Source organism: Brassica oleracea, chromosome C3, assembly GCF_000695525.1.
Source record: "Brassica oleracea var. oleracea cultivar TO1000 chromosome C3, BOL, whole genome shotgun sequence".
Lineage (NCBI taxonomy): Eukaryota > Viridiplantae > Streptophyta > Magnoliopsida > Brassicales > Brassicaceae > Brassica > Brassica oleracea.
Genome location: NC_027750.1, coordinates 30,390,740 through 30,418,532, shown reverse-complemented (window position 1 = coordinate 30,418,532; position 27,793 = coordinate 30,390,740). Strand labels below are relative to the sequence as shown.

The window sequence follows — 27,793 nt, the reverse complement described above, 5'->3', positions numbered from 1 at the left end:
TAACCGTCAGTGTACACCATAATTTTAGTAATGTAATTACAATTCATATATTATTTACAACTATCAATTGGTTTTTAGTAATGCAATAAAGAATCATATTGTATATTGTATGAAAGGATCCAAATAATAAATAATGGCATTACATGTAATTAGTCTAAGCAAAGAAGGATTATTTAATAAAGGTTGTGAAAATGATTCTCATGATGACACATAAGTAATGGCATTTTGGTTAATCGAGATAAGGTTAATTGTTAATAATATTCCTCGGATAATAAAAAAGGAATGTAATCATTAATGTTCACGTATAATGGTAGAGAGAGAGAGGGTACGTCCAAATCTGTCCACCCGTCTCGTCGCTGTCTAAAAAAAACCCGGAGGTTTGACCCGGATCCAATTCCTCAACAACCACCCAACTTTTCTTTCCCCTAAAAACACTTTCCTTCCTTCAGTTTCTCGGGAAACAGGCGGCGCAATTGGAAAAAATGTACCATGGACCTCTCGACGGAACCAATCTTCCCGGAGACGCCTGTTTGGTCTTGACCACTGACCCGAAACCCCGTCTCCGGTGGACGGCGGAGCTCCATGAGAGGTTCGTTGAAGCCGTCACGGAGCTCGGTGGTCCCGAAAGTGAGTACCTTTTTACTGATTAGCCTAAAATTTTGGTGAAAGGTGGCTCCTTTTAGTCTTCTCGTTGCTCAGTTCGTGGACTCGTTTCTAGGGTTTGTGATTTTGATTAGAAATGGGTTTTGGTCTTGTTGTTACTGACAGTTGTTTAATTCTTTTGCAGAAGCGACGCCCAAAACTCTGATGAGAACAATGGGAGTGAAAGGTCTCACCCTCTACCACCTCAAATCTCATCTTCAGGTCTTTCTCTCTGCTTTACTTGCTCATCTCTAGATTTATGTGGTTGAGCTATTTGGGTACTGAGACGCAGTACCTTAGATTCTGAGATTTGCTAGAACTGTAGACTTAAGTTAAGCTTTAGTTATGTCATTGTTACAGTAATGCTCCATTTGGGTGTGTTTGATTAATCTAATGCTTCTCTCCTTTGTATGTGTTTTGCTCTGACAGAAATTTCGGCAAGGGAGGCAAGCTTGTAAAGACTCAACTGACAACTCCAACAAGGATGGTATTTTATTCTCTATCTCTGTTTGCCAACGCCTCCTTCATCCCTTTGGCTGTTTGGACCCTCTTCAACGGACTCTTTTGTTAAATTGTCACTGGTGTTGTCAGAAAATATATATTTATATAAGTAAACTGCTCATTGTCTTGAAACTGATTCTAACCGATAAAATCTGGTTGGGAACCCTGTTTAGATGAATCTTAGTTGTGTGTCCATGTCTCGTTGACTTCCATTGATTCTGTGAACTTGATGCTGCAGCTTCTTGTGTTGGGGAGAGTCAGGACACAGGTTCCTCTTCACCGTCATCATTGAAACTAGCTGCGCAGGAACAGAACGAGTACGGTTACAGTTCACTTTTATTTCCTTACTGTTTTTTGCCACTGGTTAGCGAGTTACAATTTTATAAACCTCTTTATTTGTTTGCCAAACCAGGAGTTACCAAGTCACTGAAGCTCTGCGCGCTCAAATGGAAGTTCAAAGAAGACTGCACGAGCAATTGGAGGTTAGTTTTCTTCATTTCTCTTGCTGCTGTTCTTGAACAGACGAAGTTACATTAGCAAGATTATCATAAGTTCATAGCCAAGACTCTTTCTACCTAATAAGACTGAATCAACAGTCATAACTTTTATAGGAGTTTCTGCTAATATGATATGCTGTTAAAGTGCAAACCTTTTGATTAGTATTTTTAGCATGGGCAGGTGCAACGGAGACTCCAGGTAAGGATAGAGGCCCAAGGGAAATACCTACAAACGATTCTCGAGAAAGCTTGCAAGGCCTTTGACGAGCAAGCTGCTATGTTTACTGGGCTTGAGACAGCTAGGGAAGAGCTGTCGGAGCTAGCCATCAAAGTCTCTAATAACTCTCAAGGAACAACAGTCCCATACTTTGATGCAACAAAGATGATGATGATGATGCCGTCTTTGTCCGAGCTTGAAGTAGCAGCAATAGACCACAAAAGCAACATCACAACAACCAACTGTTCTGTTGAAAGCTCTCTGACTTCCAACACCAATGGGAGCTCGGTTTCTGCTGCATCGATGAAGAAGAGGCATCGTGGAGGAAACAATGTCGGGTATGAAGGGAGCTGGACTGTGCCTAGTAGTACCATTGGATAGAGTTTAGGTACGAAGAAATCAATTTGAGAAAAGATGTTTACTTGCTTTGGAGGGGGATTGTATTATTCGATACAAAACTTGTCATCAGTGTTTTATCGTAGCCTACTCTTATGTATATATTTGATGTTCAAGCTTTGTAACTTGCCTTAATTATTATTTCTTGTATTCGATACAAAAATTGTCATCAAGTTTGAGCCTTTACTCGTAATCTCTTTCGTCATGACTCTTTATAATTTATATATTTACTTTGAGCATTCTCTGCAACAAGAAGTACGCTGAGAAGGACAGGAAAATGGGGAAGAGCTGGAGATTATCACCGGGTCATTGTTGTTTTTGGTCTTGAGTTGAGCAGTTTCACTATTATTAACCGTCCTCGTGAATTGTCTCACTGACGCCACTCTCAGATTTTTGGGAGTAAAACCAATCAGATTTAGCAGAAGTTTTGTAAAGACTTCGCTGGAACATTGGCTGCTTTCTGTCCAGAGAAAAAAAAATAGCAGCACTCTTTAGTGGGCTTTATCGACGCGTGTATATGCACGAATTGGGTTGTTGGGCCTTTACAAGAAAAAAACATGACCAAATAAAAGTAGAAATCCCACGTGACCAGCGGCGCGCACCATCATCGTCCACGTGCGAGGAGGCGTAGACTGTACTCGCTGCCAAAGAAAGCAAAACTCGCTCTCCATCCAATTACATAAAGCCACGTCACTGTTTCTGACACAAGTGAGAAAGACCAAAATATCCAAAATCTTGGGAGATATTTACAAGTGAAGCCCCAAATCTGAGTCAAAATTAGAAAATTCTCTCACTCACACCGTCCCTCCTTTCCTTCGTCTTCCCTCTCATTCAGAGAAACTTTTTGAAAGAGCCAAAGAGAGATCACAGAAGAAGAATGTGCGGAATATTCGCGTATCTGAATTTCCACGCGAACAAAGAGAGACGGCACATTCTCGAGGTCCTCTTCAACGGCCTCCGTCGTCTCGAGTACCGTGGCTACGATTCCGCCGGCATCGCCATCGACGATTCCCTCTCTCCTCTCCACTCCACCTCTTCTCCTCCTCCTCCTCTCGTGTTTCGCCAGGCTGGCAACATCGAATCACTCGTCAATTCCGTCAACCAAGGTTTCACTCTTCTCTCATTTTCGTTTCCAATCTTTCTTCTCTTGTGATCTGATTGTGTTTTCTTGCCTTGGATTTGCAGAGATTACGAATACAGATTTGAACTTGGACGAGGTTTTCTATTTCCACGCGGGAATCGCACACACGAGGTGGGCTACTCACGGTGAGCCAGCTCCGAGGAACAGTCATCCTCAGTCCTCTGGTCCTGGTGATGACTTCTTGGTTGTTCACAACGGCGTCATCACCAACTACGAGGTCTCTCTCTTCTTCTTTCCTTACTCGCTTTTGTTAATCCCTTCTTAATTCATTGACTTCGTTATTGTTCTTGCTTTCAGGTACTGAAAGAAACATTAGTCAGGCATGGTTTTACTTTTGATTCGGACACAGACACCGAAGTCATTCCCAAGCTTGCTAAATTTGTTTTCGACAAAGCTAATGAAGAAGGTAAGTGTTTCTCTAGACTGAGTAGTTATATTTGTATTAGCTTTTTCACATTTGACGGGGTACATTCTATTTCTTATGCTCTCTAGGGGAACAGACCGTGACTTTCTGTGAAGTTGTCTTTGAAGTGATGAGACATCTCGAGGGAGCTTATGCTCTTATTTTTAAAAGCTGGCATTATCCCAATGAGTTAGTTGCCTGCAAGCGTGGTAGCCCTTTGCTTTTAGGCGTTAAAGTAAGCAATTCTCGGCCGCACTATATCACACGAACTTGAGATTTCTTCTTTGTTAGTATGTATCAAGCAATGTAACATTAGAGCAACTTCTAGGGTATTCTTTTTAGTAAAGTTCCTCACCTAGGTCCTAGTTTTGCATTTTTAAGACTCAATCTGGAACATATTATTAGTGATAGTTTTGTATATTTTTCGGCACCTTTCTGAGTTCTTCCATACCTAAGCAACTGCGGTACATTTTCTTTTTTTTTTTTTGCATGGTTTCCTAGGAGCTAGATCAAGACAAGAGCAATAATCATGTTTTCAAAGATGCCCACTTTCTTTCCAAGAATGAGCATCCCAAGGAGTTTTTCCTATCAAGCGACCCGCACGCTCTTGTTGAGCATACAAAGAAAGTTTTGGTGATTGAAGATGGCGAAGTTGTTCATCTCAAGGTATTACTCATCAAGTATTAATGTTGAATTCTAGCATATGACTAACGGGTCTGATCACTAAGTAGCAACTGAAACATGTAAATAAATATCATGACACGTCTTTCAGTAGATATGAGGCTATTCCCTTATTATACAACCTATGCACATTCTTTAGATATGTCTTCACCACTTCCACTTTTATCCACAGGATGGAGGCGTGTCAATACTCAAGTTCGAAAGGCGTAACGGTTCATCTAGGCCTGCTTCAGTGGAACGTGCTTTATCTGTACTAGAGATGGAAGTGGAGCAAATAAACAAAGGAAAATATGATCACTACATGCAAAAAGAAATCCATGAGCAGCCGGAATCTTTAACTACTACAATGAGAGGCCGGCTTATACGTGGCGGTGGTTCACGCAAACCGAAAACAGTCCTCCTTGGTGGGTTGAAAGATCACTTAAAGACCATAAGACGCAGCCGGCGTATAGTTTTCATAGGGTGCGGGACAAGTTACAACGCCGCTCTTGCATCGAGACCTATCCTGGAAGAACTCTCTGGTAATTACTACTACAATAATATGTTTTTTCCTTGATTTTTGTTTCCACTCTGCTTTAGTGCTAGCATTCGGATTTTCGGTTCGGGTTGTTCGGGTTGAGGTGTTTAAGACCCGTTTAGGAACTGGACATTTTTTGGGTCGGGTCGGTTCAGGTAATGTCTGATTCGGGTCAGGTTTCTGTTCTTTTATAAAATACGAAGTGGAACCGAATTAGAAATAGTTCGGATTTAAAGAAGAAAAAATGAAAAACCTGAAACCCAAGTTAAACATAGAAAAAACGAAAAAAAAATATTGAAGTAATTCGGGTTTTTGGATATTTTTATTTATAAATTATATTATAATATAAAAATTAAAATAATTAATATTTTATTATATTTCGAATACTGGGGTACCTGTTTGGTTCTCGATTCGGTTCTAGTTTGGTTTTGGTTTTTTGGATTTAGAAAAATAGTAACTGTTCGGGATTTTGTAAGTTTCGGTCTGGTTTTTCCTATTTGGTTCCAGCTGGTTTCGGATAATATGCTCAGTAGTCAGTACTACTTTGCTTAACTCGAGTTCTTTCCATAGGTATACCAGTTAGCATGGAGATTGCTAGTGATCTTTGGGACCGGCAAGGTCCCATATACAGAGAGGACACCGCGGTGTTTGTGAGTCAGTCTGGTGAAACCGCAGATACATTACTTGCTTTGGAGTATGCTCGGGAAAACGGTGCGTTATGTGTCGGCATAACTAACACCGTTGGGAGCTCCATAGCTAGGAAAACACACTGTGGTGTCCATATCAACGCAGGAGCTGAGATCGGTGTTGCAAGTACAAAGGTAATATTCCTGAATGTCTGAATATAAATATATTTCAAAGATTTGAAGTTTTAAACAACTTTTGCTTTCACTAGGCATACACAAGTCAGATTGTGGTGATGGTAATGCTAGCTTTAGCAATTGGAAGCGACACAATCTCCAGCCAAACGAGACGGGAAGCTATAGTTGATGGGCTACTTGATTTACCAAGTAAGTTGTGGGCTTCTTCTCAAGACTGTCTTTTAAGCAGTTTGTGTTTAGTTTATATAATACTTGAATGCAGATAAGGTCAGGGAAGTACTAAAGCTAGACGAGGAAATGAAGGATCTAGCGCAACTATTGATAGACGAGCAGTCACTGCTTGTGTTTGGGAGAGGATACAACTACGCAACAGCATTAGAAGGAGCGTTGAAAGTAAAAGAAGTATCGCTTATGCACAGCGAAGGGATACTTGCAGGGGAGATGAAACATGGGCCTTTAGCTTTAGTTGATGAGAATCTACCCATCGCTGTGATCGCCACTCGGGATGCTTGTTTCAGCAAACAACAGTCCGTGATTCAGCAACTACACGCACGCAAAGGGAGGTTAATAGTGATGTGCTCAAAAGGTGATGCAGCGTCTGTGAGCTCGAGTGGATCTTGTCGAGCTATAGAGGTTCCACAAGTGGAAGATTGTTTACAGCCTGTTGTTAATATAGTGCCATTACAGGTAAAAACCATCTGATCTATATCGTATGTTCTGTTTTTTTTGTAAGTTAAACTTTGTGCTGTTTTTTGAACAGTTATTGGCTTATCATCTAACTGTTCTGAGAGGTCACAATGTTGATCAGCCGAGGAATCTAGCTAAGAGTGTGACCACTCAATAGAGAGCTTAGTTTGTATAGCCGTATAGGTATATGCGTTTGGATGTTCATGTTAGTCTCGCTAAAGCCATCGTATTATTATTACCTTTTGAGTTCTTTTATGGGCAAATCTCCAAAATAGCATCTTTCTAAGTTTATATCACAGAAATAGCACTCAAAAACTAAATGACCAAAATAGCATCTTTCTAAATTTATCCCTTGAAAATTTTAATTTTTTTATTTTTCAAAATTTGAAATCTTATCCGCAAAACCTCATTTCTCAACTCTAAATTCTAAACCGTAAACCATAAACCCTAAACTCTAAACCCTAAACCCTAAAATCTAAACCCTAAACCCTAAACCCTAAACCCTAAACTCTAAACCCTAAACCCTAAACCCTAAATCTTAAACCCCACCCTTTAACCCTAAACCCTAAATTTGTGACTTTTGATAAAACATTAAGTGCTATTTTTGTGACTTTTGACCTTGAGTGCTAGTTTGGGAACATAAACTTGATTTAGTGTTATTTTTGTCTTTTTCTCTTCTTTTAATTTGAATACATTTTTCATTTTTGAAATAAGACTAGTATAAAGTCCAAACTCCAAACTAGTGATAAACCGTAGGAAAATATCAGCTTGTTTAACTTGCTAAAATAAAGAAAAAAAATTAAGCCTTGTCAACAGTAGTAAAAACAATTAAGCGTTGTCAATTTGTCATGTTTGATAAGTCAACGTTGATCAAACATTTGTTTCTCAGTTTGAATTTTGAAATATTTTGTATATTAATTTGGGCTGGGCACACATCGGATATCTAATTTTTTGATTTGTTTTGCTTCGAAAAAATTTAGAAAATAAATAGATATTTGCGGATATTTACGAATACTTACGGATATCTCATGCATTTTGATTAATACATATAATCTTGAAAATTTGATACAAATTTGTTTTATAAAATATTATTTCGCATGATATATAAAATTAAAATTAAAAAAAATAGTGAAAATACATATTTTGTAAATTTTAAACTTAGTTAACAATTAGAATAAGACGAAACTTAAGAAAAAGTTATAATTGTCATAAGTTTTTTTTCTCTTTTTTTATGTAATACTTTAGTATAAGTAATAATATGAATAGAATTTGTCAAATCATAATCATATGTTAGAAAAATAATTATATAAATTTATACATTTAAAACTCTGAATATAATCAAGATATACATGTATTTATATATTGTCGGATCGGAGCGGATATCTTCTTCCCAAAATTTTAATATTTGTGATTTATTTCTATTTTAGCGGATATTAATTTTTAGTATTTGCTTTGTTGTGAAAGTTTACGGATATCCGAAAATTTCAGATCAAAACGAATAACGAATCGAATTTAACGGACAAAATGCCCAACCCTTATATTAATGACAAGATAGAGTGTCTTTTTGTTTACGTTGTAAATTTGATAATATGTAAGCATGGTCATTTTTCAGTACAAAAATACCAAAAAACATGATCCATTCGGTATTTATGTCGGGTTCGGATCGATTCGGATTCATTTTTATCGGATCGGGTTCGGTTCGGATTTTTGGGTTCGGTTTATTTGCCCAGCCCTAATAAACAGTAGTAGGTTGAGATTTTGCATATTCGCACGTAGGCTACATATTTGACCCATTATTTTGGTTAAGGTCTTACGTACGACAAAGAACGCACTGCCAGTTCGGCCCGATTGTTTCTTAATGTTTTTGAGCAACTATCTTGACTATCTTCTCTTCTTCTTTTATCACAAAACTTTTTTCTTTTATTTTTGCCTATATTATCACCAACTATCTTGAATATCTTCTATACAACAGTTCGTCAAAAGATGAAAAGAGTAGCGTATTTATGTTGATCTAGGATTCTTCAAATTGCAGAATAGTCTCGGTTCGTTTCCTCCAAAATTTGATTATGCTAGTTAGTAAAATACTAGTATTACTGCCTGTGCTGTGCACAGGTTAATTTACTTTAAAAAAAAAAATATTTGATCATTATCATAATTAGGGCTGGACAAAAAATCTGAATCCGAAGAACCGAACCCGACCCGAAAAAGTAATATTGAACCCAGGGCCGGCCCCGAGATTTAGGGGGCTGTAGGCGGTTTCTAAAAAGTTTCAGCTAAAATTTTTTTTTGGTAAATTTGGGGGCCTAAAAAAAAATTTTAGAGGCTTTTTTCTATGTAATTTTTTCAAAAATTTTTGGAGGCCTAAGGCCAATGTTTCGTTAGGCTTTGCCCAAGACCGGCCCTGACTGAACCCGAACCGAAATTGATTAAATATCCGAGCGGGCTTAAAATTTTGGTATCTAAAAAACCGAAACCGAACCCGACTCGAACCGAAGTATTTCGGGTACCCGAATGTATCCGAAATAGATTTCTATATCGCTGTATATAAATATATTTTAGATTTATTGTCTATTAAAAATATCCAAAATATATAAGATATTTTTAAATTATCCAAAATACTTGAAAATATATACAAATAGTCAAAAGTAAATGTCTAAAATAGCTAAAATATACTCAAAACACCAAAAATACATGAAATATCTATTGATTATCTATCCAGATATTCAAACCAAATCAAATTATATGTTACGTTTAGGTATTTTGATATATGTTATTCAAATTTATATGTATGTAATATATTTTTTTGTTTATAGATTTTGAGAATTTTAAAGTATATAATGAATTTTAAAATTTTAAAAATAATTTTAATGGGTTATCTGAACCCAAACCAAACTCGCAAAGATCCGAACCGAACCCGAACCAAAATTTAGAAATACCCGAATGCGGCTGAAATCTTTGACCCCAAAAATTCGAAACCCGAATAGACTCGAACCGAACCCGAATGGGTACCCGAATACCCACCCCTAGTCATAATTTACGATTAGAATAAATTATTATTTGAACTATTATATACTCCTTCCGTTTCACTTTATTTGTCGTTTTAGACTTATGCACACGGATTAAGAAAACGTTTAATTTTGTACATTTTCAAAATAAAGACATCATTACTCATACACCTAACTATATTTCAACCAATGAAAAAATAAACAAAAGAATCTTATTAATAAATGTTGCATTGAAATCATAAAACGACACTTATTTTGAAACGAAAATTTTTCTCCAGAACGACATTTAAATTGAAATGGAGGGAGTAAACAGTAGCACGTAATAATAGAGGTTCCTACATTGAAACAAAGCAGTTGAAGGGATAAAACAAATATCATTATAAAATGGATATATGTTTGTAAAACTTTTTTAAAATAACAAAATATAAAATATAACTAAAATGATTTATTTGATCCCTTAATTTTTTTTGATGATTTTATAATAACATATACTTAATATGATTTACTGTAAATTTAAATAAGATGAATCTAACAAATTTGCTAGTTTATTTTTTTTACTCTTTTAAGTAACTGTTGCATTTATTTTTATGTTAATTCACCTAACATCTTTTTGTAAGAGCACACATTTCAAACTAACTGACATTACTTATTTTGATAGTTTGTTAAATTTATAAGATTTTTTTTAACATTATAATTTTTTTTACACCTTTAGTTTGTTTTTTATTAAATTATAATGACTTGTCTAGCAATAGTTAAGTAAAGTAAACTTACCTTTGGATTTGGAAATGCAAGTTCTGTAGCTTTATGTTTTTGGCTATAGAGTTTAGCCTGTAAATTTATTTTATGTTAGATTATTTTGCTTTAGCTTTGTAAAGTACTATCTTTTTGCTTTGGAAATAAAGTTTCATGCAGCCATATTTTAATTGTATAGAGATTTTTTTGTTGTGCGTTTTTTAACGAAAAAAAGCTCGATTGGTTGAAATATATAGCTCTAGACTAAATTTTGGCTGTCTGCAGCATCTACCGCCGCAAGTAATCACCCCCTTAATCCAAGAATAGTTTTAGGGTCGAACTCAACTGTTGTAGTGAATGCTGAAAAATAATTAATTCAACAAATTAAATATTAATCAACAAATTAAAGAAAAGTAGTAAATAGTAGAAAACATGCAAAACCTTCTCTGTGAGGCCAAAACATGATGATTATCCCTTTAGTCCTTTTTCAAGAGAATATTTTTGATTTTGCTATATCTCATCTCTTCAAACCGTGACCTACAGTGCATTGTGTATGTGCCTGCAAATCAATTGAGATAGGAAGTTTCTAAGTTATATACAGGCAGTGATCTAAAACTGAATCTCTTCAAAAATACCATACCATTGTCAATTTCTTCTCGTAATTTTATATCTTGTCGATTGAGTCAGCAATGATAAATAAATTTTTAAATTGGTATAAAGGAAAAGAAAGAAGACGTTTGAATTGGTGCAGGAAAAAAAAACAGACATGAAGAAACATGTTGATGTTTTGATTTGACAGAGATAAAAATATGTTGCTTACTTGCTTTGACAGAGAAGATTGAAAGAGGAAAAAAACAGTTTGAAAATGGTGATCATCAAATGGTTTTGAACGTGAATGCAATATACTGAGAAATTTAGGATTATGTCCTGAAATTTTTTATAATATTTTATATTTTTCATATGTCAAATTTTAATTTGTTAGGTAACTTGTGCTTTAGTATATAAATGATAACTATGCTACGAGTTTAGTGTTTTTTGTTAAAGAAATAACGAGTTGGGTTGCCTATATAAAGATAGTTAGATGATGCATATCTTGTTAGATAAAAATATTTACTTATAAATCAAGTCATATTTATCGGGCTGATGATATGTATGTAGTATGCAATAAAAATAATTAATTTTTGATCTACCTAATCCTATGTCGAAATCAATTCATGGCTTAAAAGATATCATTATTCATGCCAAAACGAAAAGATATCATTATTCATCAACTATCATGTGTCCGATTTTGATCAACAATACAAAACTATTATGCGACAATCACTTGATTTCTAGCAAGTTTTGTATACAGACAAGGGCGAAGGTAGGTTATGGGTAGTGGATGCATGTGCACCCATAAAAAATAATTATATTTAAAATTTTAGGCCTAAACCCATTAGAATTTATTAGGTAAAATGGTAAAAATCATGTCATGCCTTCACATATTCTCAAGTCGATTACCTATTATGTTTTTCTTCTTAGTAATTTACACATATCATAAAACGTCTGGCTTTGCCTCTCCCCTGTGTACATGTATAAAAGAGAGATTTTAAGCCAAAAAGGTACAAAAGGAGAAAAATACAATAACATATGTAGAATGAAATAAAATATGGTAGACACATATATTTGTTGGATATTACAGAGAAAAAAAAAAACTCTTTCTCAAACAAAATGTTATACAGTTACAAAAAAAAAAAAAATGTTATAGAAAAAATAATGATATAATTCATGGCGTGGAATGGAGACAATGGAGTTGGTGGAATTAGGAGGAAGAAGAGTAAAGGCATGTGCACTGATATTAGCTAAGTATCAACTCACATGTGACTACTACTCCACACACATGCTGACTCCTCAATCATACGTTACTTGTCTAACCCTTTTTTAATTCCCTTATTATCACATTAAAATTAAATTATTAAAATCAGGAAATGGTTACATCATCAAGTTTTGTCTCAAGAGATGATGATGTTAATTAATTCTATTGTAATCTAAAGTAACTTAATATTGTATTACAAGGGACGATATTCACTATGTAATTGACGATCTTTTTTTTTTTCTGAAAACAATATTGACGATCTTCTTTCTGACTTTAAGCAAATCAAACATAATAGACTAATAGCTTTGTGATAATGACGATATTAGCTATGTAATTGACGATTATGTTTATCATATAAGCAATATCAAAGTTAATATACAATGATTTGTGATTAATGCGATTTTGCAGTGAGCCACCGCAACATAATTATGCTAGTGGACAAGTTATCGATGGTATCGAGTAATAAAATGTATTTGATTTGTTTCAAAAAAATACATATTTTAAAAAAACTATTTTAAAAACTATTTTTTTTATTTTAATGTATTTTTATCAATGTAAATTTTAAAAAATAATAGATATAATTAAATTTTTATTGGTCTAGAATTATGGAAAATAAAGAATCATAAAAATATAAATTTAATATTAATATTAAAATTTAATATTTTATCAACATATATGTAAAAATTAAAAGTATGAATCATTTTGTAACGGAGTTAGCCGTACAAATACATATTTGAGACCGAAACAAAAAATAGTTTCTTATTGTTTTGTTTAGGCATGGGCATTCAGGATCCCAATCGGGTTTCAGTTTAGTCCAATCGGGTTTCGGTTTTTCGGGTTTATCAAAATCACCCCCATTCGGGTTATCTGAAAATTTGGTTCGGGATCGGTTCGGGTTCTATCGGGTTCGGGTTCGGGTTAGTAAATCTTCAAAGAACCGGTACAACCCGATGTACTTTTGGTTTCGGTCCCAATCGGTTCTTCGGTTTAAATGTATCTGATTTATATCAAATTTGTAACCAAAAAATAAGTAAAGTCGGTTCTTCGATTTTAAAATACTTGATTTGTACCTATTTTGTAACCAAAACATAAATAAAATCGGTTCAAAAAAGAAAGGAACATCAAATGTGATAATTCAAAATCAAATGAAAGTTAAACATAGTTATTGATCGAAAGAAAACCAAATAAATGAAAGCATAAAACGAAAACCAAATTCTCATGAAATAAAAAACATTATTCAATGAAAACAAAATCAAAATAAAAAAACTTCAACCTTCAACCACCACCTTCAACCATCAATCTTCGTATAATAGATAATTATTTTAGATGTTCAATATATTTTCAATACATATTAGGAATTGAGATCATGTTTGTCACAAATTATTTTTGCGAATTTTGAAAGTTTCGGGTTCTATCGGATATCCATTTAGGTTCGGGTTTGGTTCGGATAATATCCATAACCCAAAATACCATAAAACAAGATCCATTCGGTATTTATGCCGGATTCGGATCTGTTCGGATTCATTTTTATCGGATCAGATTTGGTTCGGATTTTCGGGTTCGGTTTATTTGCCCAAAACTTCTCGGACTTTAATAGGTTTGGTTGTTAGTTGATAAGTGGTTGATAATTTGTTCATTTCTTCTTTTTTATTCTCACCCATATATAATCTGAATTTCTCTATCTGTGATAAAATACGAATAACATCACATTTGGCCCTTATAACCCTTCATAATCTTCTTAAGTACAAAATAGTAAAATATCATATACATATTTATCCAATAACATATCTGTACGTTATTTTTAGAGAATCTGTCAGTAATTAAAGACAAAAGTAGAATCAGTGAACTACTCAATCAAGACATACAGAAAATTCCTAAAATTGCCTCGCATTTCCAATATCTCTCATAGAAAATATAATCTTTGGTTGGGACCAAGAAGACATCGAAAAAGGTCAATTTATGAAGTTATCCAACATTAACTTACTTATATTTTCTTCTATTTTTAACTAGCACAAAATAAACAGTAAAAGGAGAAAGTAATCTTCTATTGACTGGCCATAGTATCTCCTAATGAATAATTACCCCTAATTTCACAAATTAAAAAGGTAAAAAAAAATTAAAAACTAAATTCCAACTGCAAAACCCTAAAACAAACTCAAGAACAAGAAAATTATCCTAACAAGTTCTAACCACAATCTTGCCGACCACCACCATCACTGGACACAACATGCTTCCTCATCTCTACAATCTTCCGGTGAGAATTCGAATGAAACTCCGGCGAGAAAGTCGGGCTATTAGCAGGGCGATACTCTGGAACAAGCCTCCCTGACTTGTACCTCACGCCACAAGCGTTACACAGCGTCTTCGGTCCCGATGGTCCCGCCCTCCACTGCGGCGTCTTATCCGCTCCACAGTGTTGACACTTCCTTCCCATAGCCGCCGCCGCAACCGACGTCATCCTCCTCTTCTGCGATCCTCCTCCTCCTCCTCCTTGCTCGTCGTTCCCTGTCCACAAAATTCTCAAATCCTCCCTCCTCCTACGCTTGCTTCTTGTCTTAACGGGCGCATTAAACTTAGCACAGCAACTAATCATCGTCGGGGTCGGGACACTTCTGTTACTACCGCCGCTACTGTTGTTGGAGGTGGTCGTCGTCGTAGTTATAGAGATGTTCTGACTACTCGTCTCAAGTACCGAGACCGGACTCAACTGTTTTCCTTCGGTCGCTTCTCGCTCCGGCGACGAGACACTGAAATGTTCCGACGGTAATACGCCGACGAACGTTTCGATGACGGGGAACGCATCTTTGTTTGATATCCACTCCAAATCTTCTTCCTCTACCTCTCCCTCTCCCTGAAAATAGAAGGGTAATTACGTCATTTCGTGTTTATTACAATAAAAATAATTGAGATGCATCGAATAATAATAAAAAAAAATATTTTCAAAAAAGGCATGCTATCAAAATTCGAAAAATGGTTGAAAATTTAAATGTGACAGCTCACGAAACAATGACTCTCATAATAAGTATATTCTCAAAAACACCCTCAAACAAACTCCTGAGCCAAAGCAACCCAAGGGTATTCTCGTCTTTACAAAACCGGCCAAAAAGAAACGTCCACACATGACGTTTCACTTAACCAATAGGGATAGAGAACAATTAATAGAGGCGAAACCGACTGAGTCAACAACCCAAACGCCGTGACTCGGCTAACCTCTCCGGCGGCGAGTCAACTTGACTCGGCCGAGTCACCGGAAAACGTTTCACACCAACGAACATGTATGTAACGAAACGGTCGGGATATTTTTTTAAATTGCTTTCGAAAGGAACTTACAAGTTCGTCGTCGGGATTTAATAAACCGAAGGATTCCGTCTGCCGTAATCCAGTTTTCCGGCGAGCAATATTCTTCGGCGAACGAACAACCGCTCCTCCTTCTTCCTCTGGTACAGAGAAGTTCAAAAGTTCTTCCATGAATGATTCCATTTTAATTTTCGCAGTTTTGTTTTTGGTTTATGGTTTAGGAGAGAGAAAATAAGTTGAGAAGGAGAAACATATGAAGCTTTTAATCTCTTTCTTCTCCAAATATCAACACGGCTTTGTTTTTCGAGAAAGGTAAAAAAAATATATATTTAATTAATAATTGTTTTTTTTTTAATATTTTGATTATGTTTTGGTTGGAAGTGGGGAAGGGGATGACACTAAAATGAATCCTTTTAAATCACCTTTCCTTTTAACGCATACTGATGTCAGAATCAGCTACCACGCGGCCCACTGAAGTTATTGTGGAAACCAAGATTGACGGTGCGATTGAATGGCATTCATGTAATTTCAGTCGTTTACTCATGTGGGCCCTGCTAAATGGAAGGGGAAGATTGACCGTACTTATGATAGATGCATTTTTTGATCTGATACACTTTTAGTCATCGTTCCTTATTAAAGAAAAATATATTTGAAATGAGGACTGTTACCATAATGGCATTCATGTGATTACTTGTAAAGTTTAGGGGTGATAATTATATTTGAGAACAAACGGGTGATGTGTATCAACCAATAAGATTTGAAGGCTGTGAGTGTTGGATCAATCAGAATCGAACACGTGCCTAATTTTTTTTTTTGACTTACCACCGCAAGTTGCGGGGTAGATTGGAGACGCACCAAACTATGATATTACTTTAACAAATAAATAGCGATTTATTGATTCAAAATATAAATATAAAGTAAAGGCGTGAATAATATATACTGTAATGCGACAAGTGAATTGTAACATTTACGCCATTATGGTTTAAATTAAGGAATAACTTTTTCTTTCTTATCTTTTAAAAAAATATTGTGAAATCAAAGATTCTAAATAATTAAATAACAAATCTTCCTAAATTTTATTACATCATTTTGATATTTTTTTTTATAATTCGTAACTATAGTTAGTAAATAAATAAGATTTGAATACATCTTAAGAACAGTCAAAACGATCTTGAAAAATCCATGACTTCTTTATTTGTCTAACTGAATTGATTCGGTCAATAAATTTGTTTTTGCTAAGGAATTAATAACTATAATTCTAATTACAACTCATTGAAGTTCTAATTAACTAAATAATTTCATATGTAACGACTATCATATGACGAACTTGGGCATGTCACAAGACTAAGAAACGATGCCGTTTTGGCTTGCATGCTCTAATCGCTTTCACTTCTTTTTTTTTTTTTTAAAAAGGCTTTCATATTAAACAACAAAAGAAAATAAAATAATACAAACCTATAGGTTTAAGTTTGTTATGGGCAGAGCCCAGTCATAAAGAAAATACATATCATCAGAACTACAAACCCCAGTAAACAGAGAGGTCCAGTGGTGAGAAGAAGAGAGTTGGATGGTTACGATTGAGCAATGGAGTGTCGAGAAAGAACAGAGTTGAGGCGATCGCGATCTGTCTTCTTCCCTTTTCTTTTCACGAGTGGAGAAACCACAGTTGAGTCATCGCCGATGATGCCCTTGGATTTGCATGTCGAAAGCTCTGCAGTCTGTTCCTAATCTGCTTGTCTATCGTTGAGAAGACAGTCTCCGGAGTTTTGAAGAGTTGTTGGTGCAGTCTTGTGTTACGCTCAGTCCAGATCCAATAAACGGAAGCTTGAAACGCCAGTAGAGTTAGTCGGCGAGAGTCTCGATCCCTCAGTAGTCTTTGAAGTTGAAGGATAATATCTCCCCACACGGTGAGAGGTTGGAGCTGACAACGATGAGCTATCTTTCTCCAAGCATCGGCGCTAAATCCACACTCAAAAAACAGGTGATTCCTAGACTCTGGATGAGTATTACATAGTAAGAAGAGAGGATCCACATTTAATCCCCATCTATTGAGTCGATCTCTTGTAGGGCAACGATCCAGCATGACTAACCAAAAGAGGAAGCTATGCCTCGGGATTCCATAGGAGATCCAGATTACTCTAGCCCATGGTACCATTTGTTGAACACCTTTCAGGTAATCATACATCTCACCTGTCTTATATCTCACCCTTGTTTGTCCCTCTATCACCCATTCATAGTGATCCTCCTGATCTGAAAGAGTTACCGTTGTTAAATGAATCTGCAGAGCAAGCTGAGCATCAGTCCTAGCGAACGACAAATTCCAGGATCCTGAAGTGAAGAGAGACGCAACAGTTGCCATCTTCGGTATGCCTAGTCGGGAAGTTCCTGCATCTAGAGCCGTGTATAGCTTCCCAAGAGGAGGCCAGTTATCGAACCAAAACCGAGTACTTCGACCATTGCCTATTCGCCTTTTAAGCAACGGGTAAATCAACTCCCTAGCCTTTATCATCTTGTTCACTAACCAGGAATGTCTAGTACTAGTGCTTATTGTCCAGTAGTTAGAGACATCACCTTTGAGTATTACCTCTTTAAACCAGTAGACCCAGACCGAGTTAGGACGAAAGAAGATAATCCAAACTAGCTTTAAGATGCACGCCAGATTCCATTTGTGAAGGTCCTTAATTCCCAAACCACCCTGATCCTTGGTGAGAGTTACTGTCTCCCAACTCACTCGAGCTGTATGATGTCCTTCAATGTTCCCATTCCACAAAAATTGACCACACAACGAATTTATTTTGTTGATGCAGGATTTCGGCAGAATAAAGCTCGAGCACCAGAAAGTGGAGACGCCAGATATTACAGTTTTAATCGCTTTCACTTCGAAAGAGAGAATCCATGAGGGTGATGAAACTGGTTGCGGAGAAGCCATTTATCAGTTTTATTTTTAAGACAGAAACTTTTGTTCATAATTTGATATGTCGACTTGTGTCTAAGAAGCTCAAGAGTGTCATTAGCTCAGCTGAAAAAGGTTTTCGACCATTGTGTTAGAGGTCCCCGGTTCCAGTGACAGCTGAGATGAAACGACTAGTACATATTGTTGTTTAGGGTTTGTGGGGATTATAGACTTCATCTTTAAACCTCCTCGAATTCACTTGTTAGGTACTAACTAGCTTGTAGTAAGATGTAGACATTCAACAAGGTCGGGTTCGCTCTCGTGGAAATATTCAGCGCATGGATCAAATGCTGGAGCTCAGGATTTCATATTTCGTTACTATATTATTTGGCTAAGTCTGCAGTTGACACACCCTGTGTCATGTGGATAATGATACTGAGACTGATCCCGTACGTGTGTTTTGGATATATGTTATCAACTTTTCGTTTTTTTCGTTTTTGTACTTACTACTGATTGCTATTTTGCATTTCAACTGTGAGTTCGCTCTTGTTTTCTTCACAAGGAACTAACATGAACATGGTTAGGAAGATTGCAATTCATGATGTTAGTTGTTAATGCGTTATCTCTTTTATTACTTTTAGTCTATAAAACCTACTAAATCACATTTTAAATCAGTACCTCTCAAGTAGGGATGTCAAGTTGGGCGGTCCACACCCAAATGGGTGTGTACAGTTGGGCCATTTAACACCCATACCCAAAAACACCCACACCCATTTAATACCCATACCCAAAAACACCCACACCCATTTAATACCCATACCCAAAAACACCCACACCCATTTAATACCCATACCCAAAAACACCCACACCCATTTAATACCCATACCCAAAAACACCCACACCCATTTAATACCCATACCCAAAAACACCCACACCCATTTAATACCCATACCCAAAAACACCCACACCCATTTAATACCCATACCCAAAAACACCCACACCCATTTAATACCCATACCCAAAAACACCCACACCCATTTAATACCCATACCCAAAAACACCCACACCCATTTAATACCCATACCCAAAAACACCCACACCCATTTAATACCCATACCCAAAAACACCCACACCCATTTAATACCCATACCCAAAAACACCCACACCCAAGTTAGCCCATACCCATTGGAAATAACCCAAGACCACCCATTATTATTCTTTTTAACAATTAGCTCAATTTTGTTCATAATCAATTATTATAAACTCAATTTACAAACTTATATACTTATAGAAAATAAAAATTATAGAAAATTTGTAAAAACTCAATTTAAACTCAATTTTAATGTCATTGAAAATTTCTGAATACAAATGTGATGTAAATTAAATTCAATAGACTTCAGTTTTTCATAACTCTCTGTTTTATGTAAAAAAAAAGTTATAACTCTGATATCATGATTCACTTTGCTCCAGCTTCCAGCTTCTTTACTTGTCTTCAGCCTGCAAGAAGGAAAAAAGATAGCAACTTGGAGTTATTCAATGATTCTCATAACTTGTATGTAAGGGCAGAGACATCAACACAAGCATAAACATTTCAAGCAAAATGATTTTCCTAAGTTTCTGCTTTTCATTCTCATAAATCTTCAACACATCAGAAGCTGATGTGTTTCTACTCCAATACTCAATACTGGAATTAGCATAAGTAAAAGTCATTCTAATCCTCTTATACTCTACAAACTTGTAAGGAAGATCATGCTCAATAATGGTCATAGCTATCATCTCACGAAACACCATCATATCCACATTCTTAGGATTACTTCTAGGTGTTCCAACAGCTTTTGGACATACCTTCATATGACGAGTCAGAGTTGAGGTTCCATTCTTGCAAAGATTTAAGAAGTAAAACCTTCTACAAAGGTTGCATCTGATCTTAGTTGTACCATCAGACAGCCTTCCTCCAAGTATAGTAAACTTTCTCCAGCACCTTGAGACTTTACGGCGGGACTGAACTTGTCTCGGTTGTGTGTCTCTGTTAGCCTCTGAATCCTCTAAAACTTCATGATCCTCTATATCTTCATCCATCACATCATTCTGACCATCATCGTTCAAGTCTATAGCTTCCATTTTCTGAGTACAAGTAAACTAAAAGACTTATATATTGTGTTTCTAAGTCACAGACACACAAAACCTACACGTTAAGAGAAATATAGTTATCCACTTTTTTTATATAAAAAAAAGCAAAAACGTGATGCAGCAAAGAGGGTAAACATATAAATGCTTTTGATTAATGCAGTCTTTAAGAGCAAGACACAACTCAGAGAAATAATTTTTTTCCATAATTTTTTTTAAAAAATTTGAGGGTTTTATGCCAATGTTTCACTTTGATTATGCTCAGGACCATCTCTGATCTGATAGTAAGTTTTTTGGAATTAGAAAACATAATCACTTAAAATGAATAACAAATAGTGGCCTATATATGGTAATCAAAACGACTGGTTACAAGGTGATTTCCCACACCTATACATACTTTATAGATTTGGAATACAAAGTCTGAAGTGGAGCAAGCAATGGTCCTCATTTTTATCAAAATGTTACCCGCACAGGCTTTTGAAATTTTTATCAAAATTTTTATCAAAATTCTCGAATTATTTCCCATTCCACTTCCTGATTCATTTCCCAAAATATCCCACACACAAGCAAATACATATTAAATCTACCAGAGAACATGACAAAGATCACCAAAGCTTGATTCTTCTCTGAGTTTTGTTCCTAAAGCTAGTAGATACCTCTCAAAGATTAAGGCTCTGAAGGATTTTTCTGCAGTTTCAGGAGGTGGAGGTATCCTTTGCCGAGCAGAGTATTGCTTTGCTACAGTCTAACTCAATAACCTACACAAACAACCAGCAAAGAGTCACAAAGCAAAGTTAAAAGGCAATAACCAAATTATTATCTGAATGACTGCAAGTAACAGGTAAAGAATAACTGTCAAGTTACACACATAACAAGAGAGCTGTATAAATAAGTACACAATTCAAAGAATATTCCCCAAATACATACACTTTAGAGTGCAATGAAGACCTCTTGTACTCCAGAAACTCTGAGTATATCCATGCTATGAAGACAGGGATGACTCCGAGCAGAAACGAAACCTGCATTTAAAGAGAAATACAATACACGTCAACCCAAAACCAAATCTCAAGTGTGCATCGTTTCTGAACCCAAAACAAAACAATATTCTAAACGATTCATCATCATCATCAGAACTAGAGTAAACAATGGAAACAATGGAAACGAGATTATCATCCACAAAACCCACAACATCCACAACACAGAAAGTAGAGAAATCGTGAGATCAGAGCTAAAATCGAATCATACCTGAAATTGTAGAGAAATGAAGAAGGGAATCGATGGGAGGGAAGAGAGAATCGTATGGATTGATGAACACAAGAACAGTAGACGAAGAGAAATCTGGGAGGAGAAAATCGTTGGTTGCAGAAAGAATCGCGAGAGAGAAGAAAAGAATCGGGAAAAAATATTTCTGATTGATTTTTTCCCAAATTCTCTAAACCCTAGAAATTAAATTTTTGGGTCAGCCCAACACCCATTTGGTTTGGACCAGTTAACCCATGGGCAAAGTGGGTTTAGTCTTTAACCCAATTGAATCATTAATTATTTGGGTATGACCATCACCCACCCATGTTTGTTTGGAATGGGTTAGCCCATGGGTGGCCCAACCAATTGACACCCCTACTCTAAAGTGCTTCTCTGAGTCATTGCGTCTTTATTATCACTACTATATATAGATTTTAGCTTAAAACTTCCAAGCCGGATCCCTTACCTTTTTTTTCCTCTTGTACTACTTCATTTGCAGTATCAAATAGTTAATTTGTTGCAATAAAGGAACCAATACAGAGCAATGATTTACTCGAAAGCTATGGAGAAAAAGCAACTCTTGTTTTCCATCTTGAGTTTTTCTTGCTGACAAATCAAGATCGGGCATCTACATCAATGGGAAGCCACTCACTCATCATCATTAATATCCACCATCATATAAGATGATATATTGATATGTTACGAGATGTGTTCAATAGAAGATGTTTTTTTTCAATAGAGGATGTTCTACATTGACGCTTGCAGAAGAAACAATGCAGATTTTTGGGGGTGATGAAGGAGTTTGGAGAAAGGAGAATCTTGGTCTAAACTCTTGACCGTTCCCGGTTTGACTGAGTTTGTTAGACCGCTTTGTATGTCAACCGGTTTGGTGGTTTTGTTTCAATCGTCGCGACACCAAAGTTTACGTCAAGACATTGGTTTCTCCAAGTGATATTTGACCGTATGAATATTTTTGTTGTTAATTATCTTTAGTCGTAAAATTACATTATCACCATGTGTGAAACAAAATAATAAGAAAAGCAACCAGTCAAACATTCCTAACAAAATCATCACCATACTAACACTCACATCCTTGTGTTTTGAGGCTAATTTCTTTTTTCAGGTGCTCGTGTTTACGTACAGGGAAGAATCTGGACCGTTAGATCAAACCGTTGGATGATCAAAAAAATCTCTCAGGAGGGTATTTTTTCCGAGCTGGAGCTCCGACCAGATCCTGAGTTGGTGAAAACAGGAGTGTTACTAGGCAGAGTGACAGATCCACGACCACTTGCACTGTTTCCCATATCTTTTGTCTTATGAAGCAGAAACGTCCCTGACAAAATGGTTACAAACCCGCACAGTTCTGTCGCGATCTTTAATCCACTCTGAGAAGCCCAATCCTATAAATCACGTAGACAAAGTGTTGAGAGGGTTAAGAAAAATTGTTGTGCTGTTAGTTAGAGTTTACTTGGGAGACAAGAAAAGGCTCGAGAGAGAATTTGACCTTGAACATGATCATACTAGCTATAATGGTGAAAGTTGTGAACATGACGTAGTAAACCGGAGAAATGACCGCTGTGTTGAATGTATCCAATGCCTTGGTCAATACGAAAGAGAAACTTAGGAACGGATGAATATGAAGGAAACTTTAGAAGCTTTTGTTTTTTACCTTGTTCAAGTAATTGATTTGCAAAAGGCAACAAATAGCGACTACTAGAATGAAAATCCAAGCGTGGAAGTATTTGAACTGATTCATCCCTGAGAATGTCAGCTTTATGGCAATGGCCACAGCTTTAACACTCATAACCTAACAACATAAGAGACAAAGCTTGAGGAAACTAGAGAGGGAGTAATGAAGAGAGAAAAGATGAAAAACTTACAGTAAGAGAACCCATTAAAGAACAGATTCCAACATATACTATCAAATGAGTCTTCCCATAGCGCGGTTCACAGTAGAAGATCAGTACAAGCACCGCAAACAAAATCACAGCAGCATACACAAGAAAACCTGATTAAACAGAAAATCAATCTTGCATATCTTGTGTTCATTATGGCTGTGGACGAATAAATCATAAATATACATACTTGGTTCAATAGCAAGCTTCCAAACTTGCTTGACTGATTCTATTTCCTGCTCGTGAGGGGCGTGTAAGACTATCGTTACAGACCCAACAACACAAAGAACACAACCAAGCACTCCAAATATATGCAGTTTCTCTTTCAAAATGAAATGCGCGAGCACTGCGCTGCATACAACAAGTGTAATTTTCATTTTCAAGAAACACCATAGTTTATATAACGTATTATAGTGATACTAATGTATGTTTGCAATAGTTATAAGAATACCTGAATATAATACTTAGAGCTCCCAAAGGTGTTACTAGAATAGCTGGTGCAAATGCATAGGCTGCAAAGTTGGCTACTTCCCCAACAATCACTAAATCAAGAGAACCAAAACACACACTTGTTATATTATATCTCTCATTTAAATTCAAAGAAATTCTTAAGAACATTTTTTGCAGCATTTGATAAGACTTACTTGTTATCATTCCAGCCCACCACCATGGTTCAGATAAGTAACCGTGCCCTCCTTCACCTGATCGTTGATAAACAACAAAAAGCAGCAAGAGTTATGTAAATTGAAAGTCTTAATTCAAGAATGATTTCAGAAAAGAAAAAAGAAACCTGCTCGGACACCGCTTGCACCGGCCTTCTTGAGACCTTTCTTCTTGATGATGAAGCTAGATCCAATGAAAATACTTGAAGAGACTGCTAAAATGAGTCCATTGATGTTATCAGGTGACATCTGATCCATCTTGGCTTATATATAATTGTTTATATATAAAAGAAGATGAATCAGTCTAAATATAAAGACTTCAAAGACTTCCTCAGAAGAATTTTGTGGGAAGAATAAAATTTTGTTTTCAGCCTGGATACAAAAAGGAAATCACAAAACAGATTATGAACATGATTTTCTTTTGATAAACTAGAAAGATAAAGAGCAAAGGTTAGTCTCATACGAATTCAAATGATGACTTATTAGGTTAATGATTAGCTCATCAACAAAAACAAAGATAAGCATTAAAAATACCCAGTGCCTAAAAATACTGGCAGAACAGAAGAGACAAATATAGAAACACGGGAAGAAAATAGAAGCATATCCGATTTAAAAGAGAAATAAAAAATGAAGAACAAAGGACAAATATTTACTCCTAAAATAGAATCAAATTGTAAAGAACATACGTTTTACAAGTAGTGTTTTTGAAACGTTGATGGATTTGTTCCTCTGATTTGGCAGAAAACTAACGTATGAAACCTAAAACCCTCTCATATACGTTACCTTTTAATCCACATTAACTTATTTCTCAAGAATCAACATTAATTCCGTAGAGAGCACGCCAAACACTAAACCAAACGTGATTTCAGATTTATTTACATTACGATTGCAAACAAACAAACAAACAAAAACAATTACGGCGAAAAGAAACAAACGATAAATTAAATTGGGGGAATAATATCGCGAGCAAGAACGTGGGATTTCTTAGAATATTCGAATTTGAAAGGTACCTCTTCACTTTGACACGTTCTCTTCCCAAACTCAAGAAGAAGAAGAAGAAGCCATGGAAGGGACAACTGGTTTTATAAGTTGTTCTTCTGTTGAAACAATTTTTAAAAATTAGGGTTTTGGTATAAATTAATTCAGAGAGAAGAGAAAATTAGGAATCAAGCTAATCCAGCAGATAATGGTGAAGCAACAGCTCTTAAATTGCTAATCCACTTAACAATCAATCTCTTAACTATATATACATGCTTGCCACCTTTATTTGTTTCTTTTCTATTATTTCTTTGTCAATTTTCTAAATTATTTAATTATATTTCTCTCTCATATTTTCTTTCATCAATTTTATTTATTTTTTACGCTTCTAAAATTTGAAACTTCCGTATTGCGGTTTAAAATTTCAAAAAGAAAAAAAATCTTAACAGAATCTTAATTATAACCATAAAATATAAATACTAAGAGAAATTGTTCATAAATATAATCTCTATATGTGTATATCTTTTTATAAAGGGTTTTTTTAAAAAAATTAAGAAAAAATGTTTCAGAAAGTCGAACAAATGTTTCAACTAATAGTCTTGTGTGTTTTTAAGTTGACACAATTGTTTTGTTAGTCTTGCTTTGTGTTTGTTATTAATGGAGTATGGAATGTTTTTTCTAATAAAACTGGAGTCTGGAATGCAGTAATGTCATTTGTTTACATAATCTTAAATTATTATTTCCTTTAGTTGACTAAACCAATTTGATACATATAATTGGATCAATCAAATGATCTGAGTGGCTAGTATTGAAAATTATTTTCTTATTTCTGAATTGTTAAATCATTAGTTTGAATGGAAATATAAGTCACACCCATTTTAAAGTGAGAATCACTTATGGGCAGCGGCTGCTGATGTTTCATTCATACCTACCTCAACAGAGAGTGAGCTATTATGGTATCTTCTTCTATAATGTTGATCGTTCATTGCCGTCGGCGCAAAATGTACGTACTGTCCTTCATGAATTTGAGTTACACTCTGGTATAGCGCTTAGTAGGCAGAATTCAAGATTATTTGCTTCTGATTTGTCTGACTCTGAAATAGCTGTAATTCAGGTATCTACGGGCATGCCTTGTGGTTCGTTACGTGGAAGTCCCACTTTATATCCTTTTACAAAAAAAAAAAAAAAAAAATTAACTTAAATCTCTTTTGACTGTCTTATTTAATTGTGAGCATTTACTTCATAAAGTCAAGATCCCGTTCTGTGCTTGAAGTGTCAAAACCTTACCATCCTCAAGTCGTCTTTTGCTAATTAAAATAGTGATTGTGGGCCTCTCAACGTTCTAGTGTGCTTCTTTCATCCTATACCAAAATCTTGTATCAAACGCATTAATTCTCTATGTATTGTGTTCCTTTTGAAAAGGTGATATTGACAGTCACCATTCAACGAGATCCTCCTGGGAATCAGTAACTCGGCCAGCGGAGCAAGGTGGTTTGGGAATATAAAAAAATGGAAATTTGGAATAAAGTGTGTTGTCTAAAGCCTCTTTGTCTACTCTTCTTCAGGGAAGGGTATGGGTAGCATGGTTTAAGCAAGTGGTCCTCCAAGTGATGATAGGGGTTTCAGGGCCTCTAATCAAATGTTGTAATATATAGGATGTCAAACCAGTCCTAAGTGATTATGATGCAAAGGGAATGCAAGACCATGCTTAATTTAAGTGCTATCAGTTTTTGAGATGATTTGAAACTAGATTACTACCTAAAATGCAATAAAGGACAAAGCTTTCTTTCTTATAAGAAGGGAGAACTCATGGGCTATGGGAATTGATCTTGGGTGATCAAGATTCAACCTAAAGGTGTCAACTTTTAACCAATCTATATCTACCTTAGGCCTAGACACAATCCTAAGCAAACTCTATCCCTAGATGAATGCTCATTTACCTAGATAACTCAAGCATCAAATTCCTTTGGTTGAATGTTATCTAAGTAATCATTAATCTCAAGTCTACTAGCCATCTTAACACCTTTAACAACAAATCCCTTTGGTAAAGGATGTTAAAAGCTTAAGAGAGTTGGTTTAGGCATTTCATCAAACACCTTCCGAGTATGAAATGCCTAGAGCTCAACTTTAGAGAGGCCAACTCTAAAGTTGCATTAAAAGCCCTCTACTAGCAAGGAATAAGATTGATCTATACCTAAACACCTTAGATCTAGCTTAATCACCCTTAATCTCCCTAACTCATGCATCCAAAGATGACTACTTACTACTCTCCATGATGAGCCCAAGAATTAATTATTTGGTGCTAATCATGATTAGTGATCAAGATAATCAAGCAATCACAAGAGAGAAATGATCAAGATAGGATCTTTCACCTAAAAGTTCTTTTGTGATTAGATAGAAAACAAGATAAGATCCCACAACTAGGTCTGAAGGACCTTTATAGTAGCTTAAAGTCGAACCTGGTTTAACCCAACAAACCTGGGTTAACCAAAACACAAATTGGTAATTATCTGGTCAAACACGAAATATGTTGACTTTCTTGACTCGCAGCGGCCACATGAAACCGCTCCACCTAGCCGCTGGGGCACTCGCAGCGGCTTCTTC

The 27,793-nt window shown here is 35.8% G+C and overlaps 5 protein-coding genes and 1 long non-coding RNA gene across 8 annotated transcripts; 2 read left to right on the top strand and 4 right to left on the bottom strand.

Annotated features, from left to right (window-relative positions):
• Positions 1-391: 391 nt before the first annotated feature.
• On the top strand, positions 392-2,446 carry LOC106328786 (myb family transcription factor APL-like). 2 transcript variants are annotated; one of them, XM_013767297.1, is made up of 6 exons: positions 392-627; positions 788-864; positions 1,072-1,129; positions 1,382-1,460; positions 1,556-1,625; positions 1,822-2,446. In XM_013767297.1, the coding sequence occupies exons 1-6, from the start codon at positions 483-485 to the stop codon at positions 2,236-2,238; spliced, it is 846 nt and encodes a 281-aa protein (XP_013622751.1). In that variant the 5' UTR covers positions 392-482; the 3' UTR covers positions 2,239-2,446. The 2 variants fall into 2 exon arrangements, with proteins under 2 accessions (XP_013622751.1, XP_013622750.1); XM_013767296.1 differs by having other exon boundaries at positions 1,813-2,446.
• Positions 2,447-3,089: 643 nt separating this feature from the next.
• LOC106328779 (glutamine--fructose-6-phosphate aminotransferase [isomerizing] 2-like) lies at positions 3,090-6,752 on the top strand. The gene is made up of 10 exons (XM_013767288.1): positions 3,090-3,359; positions 3,439-3,611; positions 3,692-3,800; positions 3,887-4,032; positions 4,299-4,463; positions 4,651-4,999; positions 5,566-5,816; positions 5,891-6,005; positions 6,079-6,503; positions 6,577-6,752. The coding sequence occupies exons 1-10, from the start codon at positions 3,131-3,133 to the stop codon at positions 6,658-6,660; spliced, it is 2,046 nt and encodes a 681-aa protein (XP_013622742.1). The 5' UTR covers positions 3,090-3,130; the 3' UTR covers positions 6,661-6,752.
• A 7,360-nt stretch (positions 6,753-14,112) lies between these two features.
• Positions 14,113-15,670, bottom strand: LOC106328240 (GATA transcription factor 1). Its single transcript, XM_013766641.1, has 2 exons — positions 15,426-15,670; positions 14,113-14,946 (listed from the first exon to the last, which is right to left on the bottom strand). The coding sequence occupies exons 1-2, from the start codon at positions 15,573-15,575 to the stop codon at positions 14,281-14,283; spliced, it is 816 nt and encodes a 271-aa protein (XP_013622095.1). The 5' UTR covers positions 15,576-15,670; the 3' UTR covers positions 14,113-14,280.
• Positions 15,671-17,037: 1,367 nt separating this feature from the next.
• On the bottom strand, positions 17,038-18,321 carry LOC106330354. Its single transcript, XM_013768832.1, has one exon. It carries the CDS (start codon positions 18,319-18,321, stop codon positions 17,038-17,040), a length of 1,284 nt encoding a protein of 427 aa, XP_013624286.1.
• Positions 18,322-21,011: 2,690 nt separating this feature from the next.
• LOC106333994 lies at positions 21,012-21,767 on the bottom strand. Its single transcript, XR_001268503.1, has 3 exons — positions 21,658-21,767; positions 21,340-21,431; positions 21,012-21,170 (listed from the first exon to the last, which is right to left on the bottom strand). It is a non-coding gene; the product is annotated as an uncharacterized LOC106333994 (long non-coding RNA).
• Positions 21,768-22,650: 883 nt separating this feature from the next.
• Positions 22,651-25,360, bottom strand: LOC106333266 (probable magnesium transporter NIPA1). Of its 2 annotated transcripts, none has more exons than XM_013771736.1 (9): positions 25,222-25,360; positions 24,340-24,583; positions 24,194-24,250; positions 24,001-24,091; positions 23,740-23,900; positions 23,535-23,662; positions 23,324-23,461; positions 23,159-23,251; positions 22,651-23,054 (listed from the first exon to the last, which is right to left on the bottom strand). In XM_013771736.1, the coding sequence occupies exons 2-9, from the start codon at positions 24,467-24,469 to the stop codon at positions 22,848-22,850; spliced, it is 1,005 nt and encodes a 334-aa protein (XP_013627190.1). In that variant the 5' UTR covers positions 24,470-24,583; positions 25,222-25,360; the 3' UTR covers positions 22,651-22,847. The 2 variants fall into 2 exon arrangements, with proteins under 2 accessions (XP_013627190.1, XP_013627189.1); XM_013771735.1 differs by lacking the exon at positions 25,222-25,360 and adding an exon at positions 24,675-24,757.
• Between the last annotated feature and the right edge of the window lie 2,433 nt (positions 25,361-27,793).